General features: G+C 40.3%; 1 protein-coding gene across 5 annotated transcripts in view; it reads left to right on the forward strand.

Annotated features, from left to right (window-relative positions):
* Nucleotides 1-14,528, forward strand: part of LOC107083174 (BAH and coiled-coil domain-containing protein 1-like) — an 86,100-nt gene that overhangs the window by 49,511 nt on the left and 22,061 nt on the right. For all 5 annotated transcript variants that reach the window (XM_015372178.1, XM_015372175.1, XM_015372174.1 and 2 more), the window contains 8 exons: nt 5,542-5,664; nt 5,765-8,041; nt 9,107-9,218; nt 9,341-9,540; nt 9,745-9,906; nt 11,416-11,669; nt 11,756-12,101; nt 13,040-13,978. In XM_015372178.1, the coding sequence (XP_015227664.1) occupies nt 5,542-5,664; nt 5,765-8,041; nt 9,107-9,218; nt 9,341-9,540; nt 9,745-9,906; nt 11,416-11,669; nt 11,756-12,101; nt 13,040-13,978 (4,413 nt within the window). The remainder of the gene's footprint in view (nt 1-5,541; nt 5,665-5,764; nt 8,042-9,106; nt 9,219-9,340; nt 9,541-9,744; nt 9,907-11,415; nt 11,670-11,755; nt 12,102-13,039; nt 13,979-14,528) is intronic.

Consider the following 14,528-nt stretch of genomic DNA (forward strand, 5'->3'; position numbering starts at 1 on the left):
GATTCCCATACTTGTGGAAAGACAAAAATGGCATTCACCTGGTAGGAAAAACACTGAAAGTACAATGAAATTCATTTAAATTGCTGCAAGAACAATACACTATACTCCAAAAACCATCTATTATTTTACTTAGTTAAATATAAAATTATCTCAAGATTACTTACCTGAAAATAAAAAACAAATACAATTCGACCATTTCTATTAATTTTTTTGATAATGTGCAGACAAATTCATAAAATCTCCGCAAAAAGGAAATTGTAATTATAATGTTATTGTCTATTTACCAACAGGCAACAAGCTTACAATATAACAAATAAACTTAATAACAGTAATAATCGATAACATCATCAGCAGATGATAAATAGAATTAAGCAGGCTTTCATATAAGAAGGAATACTGAAAAAAATACATGATTTCAGATTGTATATTAAACTGTAAGAACAGAATGTAATAGTGGCACAAGTGAACCTCTGTGGAAATTTATATCCAAACCATAGCTGGAAATCATATAGATAAACACATTTTAAAGGTAGAACTTGTTTAATAATATATCAATATCGTATAAGAAATGTTTTGCTTTCTCTTGCAACCCCATTTACAATCCTTGGTCAGCCTTTCTCATCAAAAGTAAGAATTTCTCTCCAAACTATAGACTCACAGGTAATGGGTAGTATATATTTATATATTGCCGTCACTCACGCTGCATACACTGGAAATATTCTCCAATTCTCATCTTAAGGAGAGGGAAGAGTCCAAAACTATTGACCAAACATAATATTTCAGTGATAGCTATTTTTTTTTTTTTTTTGAAACTTTAAAATAGTTTCGAATAAATATTGTATATATGAGTATATAGGGTATGCTAATTATTTTATTATTTCAGGATCATTTTTAGTGTTACAATATTTGTTTTTTTCGATATAATCACTTAATTTTAAGGTACGGTGGATTTTTGTGAATTTTTGAAAAGATCTGCCCTCTCCACTCAAAAAAAATTAAAAATGCACAAGCACAAACTCCTGTACCTGCTGCCGAAAGGGAACGCCAATTAAATGTGTGTGAGAGCATGCACAAGCCCATTTCTCCTGGTGCACGCTCTGTTTAAAAGTTTCTGTTTGCATCATTCACACAAACTTACTTTCCAAAAGATGATTTGCAATTTACGTAAACATATCACTAGAATGATTGACAATTAGGAGACCACTTATTTTGATGGTCCACCTTGAAAAAGAACATCCTCCACTATGAAGCTGCTCACCTCCTTTAGTCTATCAATGTAGGGTATGGGAAGGATGTGGTTCCTGCTGTTGATGTGTCTGTTTGGAACGTGTGTCCAACATTAATTAGCCAAAAGAATGAGTAAAATGTTTAAATCCAGAGTTTTTTTTATTTATTTTTTTCCCATATATGAGCCTGTATGCAGAGAAAAGTAAGCTATTTTAAAAACTACGGACAAAGGTAGGGACAGAAAACAGGTTAATGTTCCAGAACTTCCTATTATATCAACTACTAACAGACTGACCTTGTCTGTGATAGAACTAGGTGACATACCATCTACCCTTTACATTTTCCTCTTGTCAGAGCATTTTCTCTCTCCTTCTTTTGGTTCTCTGATTGCTGCATCTTGTCATCTCTGCCCCCATTCGTTGTCTATGTGGTCTGCAGCTTTGTAACAGAGGCAAAGCAGGCGGACTAAACCATTTCATAACAATAGAGAGGGGGCGGGCATTGAAAAATGCATCCAAAAATAACAAATAACTTGGTGTGCCAATATAATATAATTAGAATATATAGGTGCGATTTTAAGTTAATAACTGTCATAGTATTTTGTCTGTCTTATAATTGTATTAGGGACCTCTCTCGTAGTCTTGATCATGGGCTAGTGTAGCAGAAGATTAAAATGCTAAGATAAAACATGAGAATATCTCTATTTGTTAGTTTTGTCCATAACCGATTAAATGAGATTGCACAAAAAAAAAAAATATTGAATTATCCTGCTGCCACTGCAAACTCCTTCCCATATACAAAGAGCAAGATGCAAATTTTTCATAGATGTTTTGTAGGTGTTTTAGAAATTAATAGGTATTAATTGCTAAATGTCTGATACTGAATAATCAATGCATTGAAGTCTATCTTGAGAGAATTAGGGCAGTTTTCTTTCTTTTACTTGTGAACTGTGCTTTTTCTCTTTTATATAAAAAAGTATAATGCTTTGTTTTTAGAAGCCGATTTCTGAGATGGAACCATTAGATTTTTGAATGGAACCAAATGACTAAATGCTTTTAAGATATGTTTAGAAATGTTTATGTATATCTTAAACATTTTATAAAAAAAAAAAATAGGAAAAATACATATTAAATTACTGAATTAAACTTAACCTTTTCTCTTTATCCTTTTTGACAGCATAATTTAATAATTATCTTTTAGATGTTCACTAAAAGGGATTCAGCTTGATTCTTCTCTTGCCTCTGCTCCCTCCACAGAATGAAAGGCATGCACTGTTAACTCCCTCTGTCATTTACTTGCTGATGCTGACATGTTTCTGTTTGCGCATGTGTATGTGGAGAGTTCCCGGCTGCTGTGCAGTCAGCAGAATGCACTAAGACCCTTCTCAAGTCACCTGCAGCAGCAGCAGCAGCAGCTTCTCTTGTTCTAGGGAGATTAATGGGCTGAATGGGCTCCACCATGCCCAACAGTCTCCCCCTTGCTGTCCCATTGGAGGGTACGTTGAAACCGAGCAGGCTGGCATTATCGGGCAAAGCCAGACCACACTGTGAAAAGGGATTATGCTGTCAATCGTCACGCTCACAAACAACATGCGGCTGGAGAAAAAAGGCGCTCTCCTAGCTTGGATAAAGGCTGGCGAACAGCGCTCTGCTTTTCCCTACCTTGAAAATCAGAGGAAAATGTCTTGCTTAAACAAAGGATCCTTCCTCCCCCACCTCAGTTGATGAATTGGCATAAATGTGGATGCTTATTAATCATGACAGCCAAAAAAACACAAAGGAAGATGGTAAAGAGTGTATGTAGTAGAAAAAAAAGCATTGAAGCAATGGAAGAATTAAAGAAAGGATGACGGTATACAATTATGGCCATCACCCTACACAGAAAACTGCACCTCCTGTGTTATTGTCCTGCTGTTTGCACTCTCTGTGAATTTCATTAATTAAGATTGGAGGAAGCAAGGGGCTGCAACGAGGCAAGGTCATTAAGCCGACCACAACACTCCTCCCTCTCCTGAGCCAGCTCTTAGCTCCAGCTGCATTGTTCCTATGTCAAATAGGAAGAGAATCAACACCCAGGACTGGATTTAAGGAGAAAAAAGGCTTTGCCCAGCTAGGGACAAGGCCACATGAACTGTATTACTGCTTCTCTAAATGAGGTTGCATGCAGGTTAAGAAAGAGATCTGTCCTTAATTTAACTGACAAAGATTTAATTCTGTTTCTGTTCCTCGCTGTACATTCACTCTGCCTTATAAAAAAGAGGCCAGAAGAAGTGATATCTTATGTGGGTCTCTTGAAGTCTGAAGTTTACATTCCGTCATCACGGATATGAATGTGATATTCATGTCTAGTTGTTACTGATGCATTTGAGCAAAGCTTTTGTTAGGTTAGTTTTATAATAAAACAAGCAAATGCTGTCAGTTCAAGGATCAGGTATTAATTGCACAATTTGAAGATTGAAAAGAATCTTCTGACGCAGACATTAAAATGCATGCAAAAACTTATATCTAAATGAATGTCGCTCAGCAACTCAGACTACAGATATATGCTTTTTGCTGCCACTAGTGACCCTCTGGCATACTTTTGCCAAGATATTTGACCATATTGTTTATCAGCAACCTTTAATTCCAGAAGCCTAATTTGACTCTGGTTTTATGCATAAAATTTTTTTCTGAATGTGGTCTGGCATTACTGGTCCTTTGGAAGACAAACTGAATCAAATCTCTACATTTTGAGTTAAGTGAAAGGTAAATCATTTGTTGGTAGTCTTTCATCATTACATTGACCTGGTGGAGTTAACCAGTACTATTGGCAGTGCACCTGAACCTCATCATGATACTAACACCACCAAGCTTAAAAGCTGGAATTGTGTTTTCGTGTTTGAAAACTTTGCCTGGTCTCCATCAAACATCTCAAGATTTAGCTGCAGACTTCTGTTAATCTTCTCCAACTGAACATGAAATATTTTAAAGATGGCTTCGACTTGTCAAAATGTCCATATGTATATTTTAATTTACTTTGAAGTATTGATTGTTTTCACACGGACATCATTGGTGGCTAAATTCCTTTCAGACAACGTTGATATTAATCTCAACTTCTTTTTGAATAGCATTTAGCTTATGTCCTCTTCAGGACTTCAATGCAAATGTTTGAAAACGCTTACAAATATTTTCTGTGCAAACACATTGGTTGAGATTCAGCTCTTCCAATATTGCTGAGATGAGAGTGCAGATATTTAAAGAGAATTATGCTAGAAGTGGTTCAGGTGCAACTTTGTGTGTTTTATTTAATTTATCTAAATATTAGTCGGGGTGTAGTCATACATTTGAGCCTGTATAGATAGTTTGGGTTAGAGAAAATCTATGGTAATTAAAGACTTGTGCAAGCTTCATGTTAGATGAATTGATTGAGGTTCTTTGTTGTTTGCAATGCAAAGATGAATGGCTGAATGCATAATTAAAGGCCCCCAAATTGTAGTGCATTAATGCCAATGATGAGTGAATGTTTTACTAAGTGTCATTTCAAAAGCGCCTGAAAACTTCAATGGTATTTTTTTTGTTTTTATTTAAATTTGCCATCAAATGTTAACAAAACTTTAAACAGATCCCACGTTGTTATTGTAGCAGTTTGTAGATTATATTTTTAAATCTATTTTTAAATCCCTATTTATACACTCATGTAAATAGGGTAATTTAATTTGCATTGATGTGTTCAGAGGCCGTAGTTACCCAGTTACAGCAGTGTTGTCATAGTGATGCCTGTCTTAATATTGCGAATGAGCTTTCATCTCAGTCCATATTCTCGCTCTTCTCCACCCTCAAAGTCCTTTGTGCCCTCCAGTGTCTTATTTAGAAAATAATTGTTTTTCTGTGGTGCTGGTTTAATCATCCCCCAGATGGCCTTGATTTAAAGAGTGCAGGTGTACTGGCTTATAGAATCAAGATCCTGACACCATTTTACCTCTAAACTAGGTTATTAAGAATTATAGAGAACCAGCTCTCTGATAACACAAGCCTAAAATCCACCCTTATCACTACACTAAGATGTGTGTACATGCTGCTGTTGGTTCTCACGGCAGAACACTGAATGAGCCATATGTCTCAAAGAAAAATGTCATACTACGACAATCCCAGAGCTTTTCTTTCATTATCTAATTGCTTAACTCAAGCAGGAAAAGCAAACATTAGAAGCATAGCCAGTACTTATTTGCGTATGAACACCAGCAGCTGCATTGGGCCCAAAGGATTACTGCATATAACTCCATCACGGTAGCTGCTGTCATGTGTTGTCAACCGTCTCTTTCCCTTTCTCCCTTAGGTCCAGGATATCCTCGGTTTTCAGGGAGTCTGGCCCACACTTTCCTTCCAATGAGCCACTTAGATCACCATGCCAATGGTGGTGTTCTCTATGGGCAGCATCGTTTTTATGATACACAAAAAGGTAAGATACAAAATAGAGTGCTAATACAGTGATTTTAAAGAATACAGATTATTCATGGAATGCTGTTTTTCTTGCTAATCTTTCTTTTATCCCTTTCCAGAAAACTTTTACCTGCGGGGTCTCCCATCCCAGCCATCTCTCATCTCAGCCAACCACAGCCTGCCATCAATGTCTAGGACAGGTTCGGGACACTCTCAGGGGTCCTGCAACAGGGACAGAGATCAAGGCATAGGGACAGGTATTCCTAAAGGTCTTAAAGAGGGATCAATGGAGAGAGTAGTACCTGTCAAAGACAAGGAAAGGTCGAGCAGTAAACAAGATGCTAAAGAGCGACAGCAACAACAGCAGCACCAGAACCACCAGACACCCCAGACCACACATCTCCATCATTCTCACACCCATCAGCAGCAGCCTCACTATTCCCAGCACCCACTGCCTTTAGAGGAGGTCAACAGTAGAGCCCTGGAGAGACACAAAGCATCGCTCACAATGGAGTACACTAAAGATCACAATCAGAATATGAGCAAGCCCCTTAGTGCTTGCTTACATAATGGCAAGATGCCAAATGGAGATGCAGGAGCCACAACAGGGTCAAAAGTCTCCTTGCCAAGCTGTGGTGGAGAGGGCACAACCCTTCGATCAATGGGGGATGGGGGTAACAGCCAGGGGAGGCATATAGGGTCCAATGGCAATGGGCGCTGCACCAAAGAAGGAGTAAGTGGTGAGATGAGGATTAGTGAACAGCCTTCTGATTGTCTGGAAAGGGGTCAGGCATCACTTCACCACTCTCTGCCCTATTCGGTACCCCCACCCTTGCACATGGGTTCTGCAACTGGAGGAGCCCACAGTCATACCCACCCTCACGCTCACCCCCATTCACACCCTCATCCAGGGGGATTCCATTGCCTTCAACTCCACCCCAGCCATCCACACCATCCGCATCATTCCCACCATACGCACCACCATCCAGATTTTTTCTGTCCACCCCCACCTGGTCCTTTGGCCAACTCTGCCTCTCAAGATAGGGGGTCAATCAATATAGGACGGGAGCCTAAGGTTACAGGGCCAACGTTTGTTTCATCTGTGGCAGATCTAGGGGACAAATCAAATGGACCATTTCAGCTTGGTACCCCTGACTGCCATGGAATTGGAAATGGAGGAGGTACCAATTCCAAGGACAAAACAATAGAAAAGAATGGTAGTGGGCATCATAGTAACTGGCAGAGAAAACAGCAACAACATCCATACAGAAAGACAGAGAAGCCTGTAGATTGGATGCAGTCTCACCATCAACATGTTCAGTCCTCACAGATTTCTCTCCAACCCCAGCAGCAGCAACAACAACAACAAAAAACACCCCAGTCTCAACAACAGCACCAAGTCGTCCGATCCCGGAGTGCAGAGTGTATTAACAGTTCGGTGGACTTGGATGTGTTTAGACCTACACTTTCCCAGGGACCAAAAGCAGGGCACTCTGTCCCTCATTCTGTCAACTCCTCTCCTTACAGAGACTGTTCCCATCAGGGACCTCCACCTAATTCTTCCCCACTTGGAAACAAAAACATGGGACAACATGCAGGGGGTGGAGCAGCTCATGCTTCTGGAGGCAGCTGCTCCTTACAGAGAGAAGGCCAAAAGGTAGCGAGGATTCGTCACCAGCAGCATGGGAGATCTGGCCCAGACGCCCCCTCTCCAGCTGAGATGAATCAGAACAACAGTCAGGAGCTTAAAAGAAAGATGGACATGTCTCCTTATGGTTATAATAACAGTAGTGGGCAACACCACCATCAGCAACAACCTCCAGTACCTCCTTGGGGCATGAGGCCTCCCCATCATATGTCACAACCTGAGGAGGAACAGAGGAGGTCCTACATGGAGTTAGGAGGCCCAGGTGGGCAGCACCAACAATTGCAGCAGCAGCAAGGATTAGGCCTCCCTCCTCCACAGCCCCCAAATGCACCCACTCATGCTCAGCAACAGCCGCAACAGCAGGTGGACCCCCAGGGTCCAACTCAGGGTGAGAGCAGTGCCATGAAGAGCCTGCTGAAATACAGCAACCAGCAACAGCCATTACTTCTCTCTCAGAAGAGCCCATTTGGAGGCCTGGGAAGTCTCAAATCAGGTCCAGCAGGGGGAAGTTGTGCCCTTCAGGGCAACAAGCAGACTCTCCCTTCCAGGAAGGTCCAGGCTGATGGCGAGCGTGCCGATTACAGTGGACGGAGCCGAGAAATGGGTGAGGCTGGTCATGGTGAAAATGAAGTGCGCCAGCCACCAGTGGGAATTGCAGTGGCAGTGGCCCGACAAAGGGAGCCTCCATGCCGTTCAGGAGACAGTCACCCCAACAGCCGTCAGGCACGAGTACATAACTCTGTGAAAGGTAAAATAGAGTGATGCAAATATTGAATGCATATATTCTTAAACAATATAGTCATATGGATTTTAAAAGCCAAAGAAATTGAATTGTGTATATATATATATATATATGTTATTTAGTAATGACAGCTCTTCTTATTATGGATTCTTTTTGAAACACAAATGAAACCGAAATTGATAAATACATTGTCTTTTATTGTTGAATTCCAATGGGACTATTTATTCTAGTACTATTTCAATGCTATACCCTGTATCAAAAGTTGAGTCTTGCAAAGACAGAAAATTCTTAATTGAATCCTTAATACTCATTGATTGTATTGGTTGTTTTTTTTTTTTCATTTTTACCAGCATTTCTAATGTAGGAAAAAAATGAGGGTGCAGCTTTTCATGCTTTACAATTATTTAATGACATAACAAAAGCTTGACTGCATAACATTGAAATTAAGTAAGTCAGTTTTTCTGAAAAGAAGTGCACTTTTTCTTGAATTGAGCAGGTAAGTGAGGCACTTTGCCAATCAAATAAGACAATTTTCTTTCAAATTAAGAAATACCCACTATAGTTCCTTATTTTAAGTGAATGATATCTAGTTATCCTATTTTAAGGGTAAAAATACTAATTCCACCAGCAGATTACCTTATTTAGCTACTCAAAAAAAGGGTAATTACATTTATTTTGATGCTGGATATAATCACAAGAACACACTACCCTACAAAAATGTCATATTTTAGTTTTAAAAGGGCTGCCTTTTTAAAAGTCAACTCCCCTTTTCTCTTTTCACAACTTTCTGTTGTTTACTTGAACATTATTTCTTGAGATTTTTAAAAACAGCATGCGATTTTAAGCAAAAAAAAAAAGTACATTTAGAAGAAAGCAACATTTTTTTCACATCCTGAATTATTGCAAAAATAAGCATTAGTATATGTCATTAAGTTTAAAGTTGATTATTTCAGTTTACTTATCTCTGTGTAGAGTTTTTAAAAATGTTACACTGCATAAATTAGTACGTATATGAAATAGTTGAATTTTCAACAAGATGAAAATTAGGAGTATTTGATGTTTGTCTCATAGGGCTGCCCCGCTCCATGTATCCCTTGGATCCCAATGAGGAAGAAAGGAAGAGGATTAATGAAGAACAAATGGGTCTCACTTGCCTGGATAGAGAAAGAGATGCGTACATCAGGTATGTTGATGTAAATCTCATAACCGCACCAAAAACTGATTTTTTTGAAAATGGTAAATTACTTGTACTTATATGGTGATTTATCAAATCAATCCCCTGTGTTTTTTTAATTTTTATGATAGGGATAATAAAGAACGTGTTGAGTTTGCGAGGATCCATCCGTCCAGCAGCTGTCATGGAGACCTCACCTCTCATCTCATGGTCCCTGGTGGGACTCCCCTTCAGTCTGGCCAGTTAGGAGACCCTGCTGCTCATTCTGCTCACCATCATTGGATGCCAAGAACTGGAAGTCCATCCCTCTGGATGTCCGGGCACTCCTATGGTAAAAAAAACAAAAAAACTCTCGCTTTAAATTTGCAAAGTTCAAAGAAGTTTAATCTATTTTCCTTCTTATCTTTCCTCCACAAATTGTACTTTCCGTCTTTAAATTGGTCATTTTAGCTCTTTTATCCTTGTGGTTTACTTTAAAATTGATAACATATATTGTAAAATGAGTGTAATCTCTATTGTAATCCTTTCTATACAGCGGGTATAGGTCATACTCCCTTGCATCAGAACCTTCCTCCAGGTTTTTCTTCAGCAATGCCAGGTCCTCTGCAGCCAGTCCTTCCTCTGCCACAGGACCCCTCAGCCCAGTTAGTGGTCCTGCCCTCCGAGCCTACAGCTCATCCGGCCCCACATCACCTGGGTATGCTCAAACCAGATTTAATTAAAAGCAAATAAGAGTTTTAACAAGTTTAAGAATATTAATCATGCAAGCTATTTAACACCACATTTCAAAATTAACTTCAATGTATTCAGAAGTGACCATGGGAAATTAAATTACTTAGAGGTAATAAAGGGGCAACAGTGGGGTCGGAGGTAGGAATTTAACCCTGAAATCGAAGGGTTGATGGTTCAAGCCCTGGCTACGGCTTTCGGTGTTGTTGTGTCCTTGGGCAAGACGCTTCACCCATATTGTCTACTGATGGTGGTCAGAGGGCCCGGTGGCGCCAGTGTATGCCTCGCTTCTGTCAGTGAGCCTCAGGCCAGCTGTGGCTAAAATGTAGTTTTCCACAGTGAGTGTGTGCGTGAATGACTGAATGTAGCATAAAGGACTTTGGTCAAGTCTCCTGACTTGAAAAAACACTACATACAGTACATACAGGCAATTTACCATAATCTGTCATTGGAGGACACTTTGTCAGCCCATCCTCTATGTACTAAAAGCTTCCATTCTCAAATAGTTTTCACATATTCTCCATTTGCAACTAAAGCCTCCAATGTATTTTAATCAAATTTTTTGTGCTAAATCACCACAAAGTTCTGCATGACAGGGCTCTAGAGTAGCAAACAAACTTTAAGAAATATATAATAATTGCACATTGTTGTAAGCCCTGTAGGGAATGCTACTAGCAAGTGGGGGAAACAAGTGTGCTAAAAGCGGAACCCCGAAGTTCTTGCTGGGAAAACTAATACTGCATATCACCCTGAACACACAGACTAACACCTGGGAAGGAAATGGATCTACAGTAACTACCCTGCGGGGAAGCATTTAAATAAAAGTTATCTTTCAATTGTTGGCATATTACAAAAAATAAATAAAATTTATGAAACCTGTTAAAGGGAAAAGCAAGACAGTCACTCAAAATTATTGTTTTGTTTTTTTAATTCTTATATTGCAAATATGACATTTGCAATATAGGAGAAAATACACCCCCCCCCCAAAAAATTAAGTTTGGATTTCTGAAATCCCCCTTTCATTATGGTTTGGCTAAGCGGGTCGGATCTCTCTGGATACTACCAAAGGATATATATCAGCTTTTTAGCCTGGAGGTTGACCTCTAATCAACCTACAACAATAATCCCCTGGTCTCATTGTCGAGATCTTCCTCCTACATGCCAAAATTCTCAGAGCATGTTGTAAGAAAGGGCTTTTTGTTTTAAAACAGAGGAGGAAGAGTGTGGGATTTCAGCTGCCTGGGGAGATGTTACACAGGGAAGTCAAAAAATAATTTTGTGAAAGGATCAATGTTAAATTAAAAATAAGAATACAAAAGTAAATTTTCTGACAGGTATAAAATGATAGAAATGAAGAAATTAATTGTTATTTGCAGTGTATCACAGAATTTCATACATAGAGATGAAAAATGTGCATGTATAGGTTTTTGTCATACTGAAGCTTCTGGTCATTGCATTCCTCCCTTTCTCTCATTAGATGTGATTGAGCAGCAAGGGCTGTGGCCCCCTGTCTATGGCGCACGGGGACCAACCTCCCATATCCAACATCCTGCTGTGTATTCCCGATCTCAGTTTCTACGGCAACAGGAGCTATATGCCTTCCAGCAGCACCAACAGCTCCAGCATCAGCACCAGAGTCACCAGTCGCAGCAGTTGCAACTACCGTCTCAGCCTCAGCAGCAACACAGAGCTACACACAACATGCAGCATCAAGCCACACACAATGAACAGGTGGGTATTGAGTCTTAGAATAAGTTTACATAATTATATCGAAACCATGTGAAATGTACATAAAACTAAGCCTTTTGATATGTCAGATACACAAGAGACCGGAAGAACCATCAAATGAACTAGAAGAACTGATAACAGAGCCAAGATCATCCAAACCTGCAAAGAGCTACTCTTATAACCCCCCACAGAGAAGCACCTCACCCCCTGGGGCCTGTGCCACTCACTTGTCCCCTTGTTACCAGTCCCCCTCACTCCGCCAACATCCCAGGAGTACTCCTTCTACACCCTGCCCAGCACCCAGCCCGATGGCAGCGACACCTCACTCCCCTGCAATTAGTCCTGCACCTCCTCAGATGCTCAAGGATCCTGAATCCCAAGACAAGAGAATCGAGGGACAGGCCCCTCAAGATTACCCAGAGTCTCTGGAACCTGGTAAGCAATGGAAAAAATAAGTTATGTATGGGGGGGTGAAAGCGAGTGGGCACATCAGGGATTTTTTCCATAGATGAATTATGGTTATGATTTTGGTTGTTGTAATTTTTTTTTCTATTTTGTTTGTAGCACTATGAGATAGACTACCGATGTGAGCTGCACTGTAAATATTTCCTATTATCATTAATATTTTTTCAATAGTTCCAACTACATGGCTTTGACTCATCTTTATTTTATTCCACTAGAACATCCAATCTGCTCATTTGTAATGGAAGGAATGAAATCCTGATTTGCATGTCTCAACTTTGAGCAGCAATCTTGAAAACCACCGGCAACACACCCACTTATTGCACAAACTAAAAGTAATTGCGCTTTAATCACTGGGAAGACTAATGGGATTGTTGTTAGATTCCACAAAAGTGAATTGATAAGATGATTGGACTTTTGCACCATTGTTCCAAAGATCTGTCTTACCCAGACTATATCTACTTTGGGGTAAGACAGTGAAGACACAAAATCCAAAATGCCTGAGGTCCAGAGTGAACTTTCCAGTTAGTAAAGACTTGACGAGCCATATCCTCTGTGGGGGTCAGTCTAGCCTCCTCCACACTGCCAATAGTACCAGTGCTTACTATAGCAGCCAAGACCTCAGCATCATTGGCTGGCCAGTTATTTGGTCTGAGTCTCTAAGGGATTTTTAATTCTCTATAACATAATAGATCGTCTTAGGAATGTATATCAAAGCTATCTGGGCTTCATCAGCACCATAACCTTCTGCTCCCCATAAATATACTTGTTTACATAAAGTTGATATTGGTTTTAATCCATCAAATGTATAATATCTTCATCAAGTTGTTTACACTTTTCAAAATATGTGCAAAAACATACAACTTTTTCTAATTTGCTTAATTATCATTCACCATTCTTTTGATTTTCAGATTTGCCTCCTGGATATACTTACCCAGCTATTACCCTGGGCTACAGGAACGGAGCATCCCCACAGAACGTTCGCCTGGCTGAGGCAGCCCATTTGGAAGCGGTCCAGACAGAACCTGATGCAAATGGTCCACAGACTCTTTCTAGTCTAGGAGAGGAGTTAGACTGTCAAGTGCCAGTCATGTCCCTTGCAGAACCACTCCCACTCAAGGAAGTAGAGCCAGGAGAGGAGGAAAGCGTGAATGAAAGAACTCTTGAACTGAGGGAGGAGGTGGATGTCACAGTGGTGACATCAGCCAACTATATGCCTGAAGAAGAGGGGGCAAATGTAGCGGATTCAGCTGAGGCAGATGTGGCTACTGCCCCCCCTGCTGTGAGTTCAGAGTCTGAGATGGCTTCCTGTCCCTGTCCACTCACGACAGAGCAACCCACTGGGCCAGAGGCTGTCATTACTTTAGTGGAGGAAGATGATGATGAGCCAGTGGGTGAGGAGAGTCAGGTGGTACATGATCAAAAGGTCAACTTGCAAGCAGAGCAGGAAACAGTGTTGCCTGCTATCATAGAGCTTGACCCCGCGTCCCCTGCTGCCATTGAGTCGTCATGCACAGAGCCAGCGGTAGCAAAGGAGATTGAGGACGAGAACAAGATGACCCCAGAGGATGCATCAGTGGAATGTCTGTGTCCTTCACCTGCCTCAGGTTCTGCCTGTAGTGAAGAAACTGTTACTGTGCCCCAGAAACCTTATGTGCCCTGCTACTGGAGTCTGGAGCTACTGATTGCTGCCGCTTTTTGCACAGATGTACCCCCATTTCCCTTGTATTCCCATAGCACACCATCAACTGTGCCGTCAAAGAGCATTCCCAACCAGGGTATGGAGCTTCTAAGTGAGCTGGCAGATTTGGAGCTTCAGCAGATGAAGCATGTCTGTGGGAAAACCGCAGGTGAGCAGAAGCAGGTCCTCCATAACTCACACCTACTCTGCCTTGCAAATGCAGCTATCTCTCTTGAAGTACTTTTTTTTATTCTTTTAGAACCACAAACTTTACTGTTTTTTTATTGGGCTTTAAAGTGGTAGGAAAATGATACTTTTTCTTGTTTATTTTATATATTTGTTCATTTTTACAAAAGTCGAATAGGGTTTAATATTGCATTTGGATTCAGCTCCATCTATTGTGATACACTTGAATGAAGTGTACCCAATGGCCTTCAAAAGACACATACACACATACATAGCACACCTGATTTTGAATATGAATGTTATTTTTATATCTTGTTAAGAGATTTTCATCTGACTAAATTACACTGCTAGGCATTCATTAATTGATTAATTTGCTGTGTGCCATAAACCATGTATGGGGCACAGTAAACATGAAGGAGAAGGTTGTCGGGTCAGATGAGAGTAAAATGTAACTCTAAAAGGCTGGTTGTACTCCCCGCAGCAGTGTGTCGCAGTGAGTTTGATGCAGACATTTTTTATTTATGCTCAATTCG

The sequence above is a fragment of the Cyprinodon variegatus genome, unplaced genomic scaffold (genome assembly GCF_000732505.1).
Source record: "Cyprinodon variegatus isolate N-32 unplaced genomic scaffold, C_variegatus-1.0 Scaffold69, whole genome shotgun sequence".
In the NCBI taxonomy this organism is placed as follows: domain Eukaryota; kingdom Metazoa; phylum Chordata; class Actinopteri; order Cyprinodontiformes; family Cyprinodontidae; genus Cyprinodon; species Cyprinodon variegatus.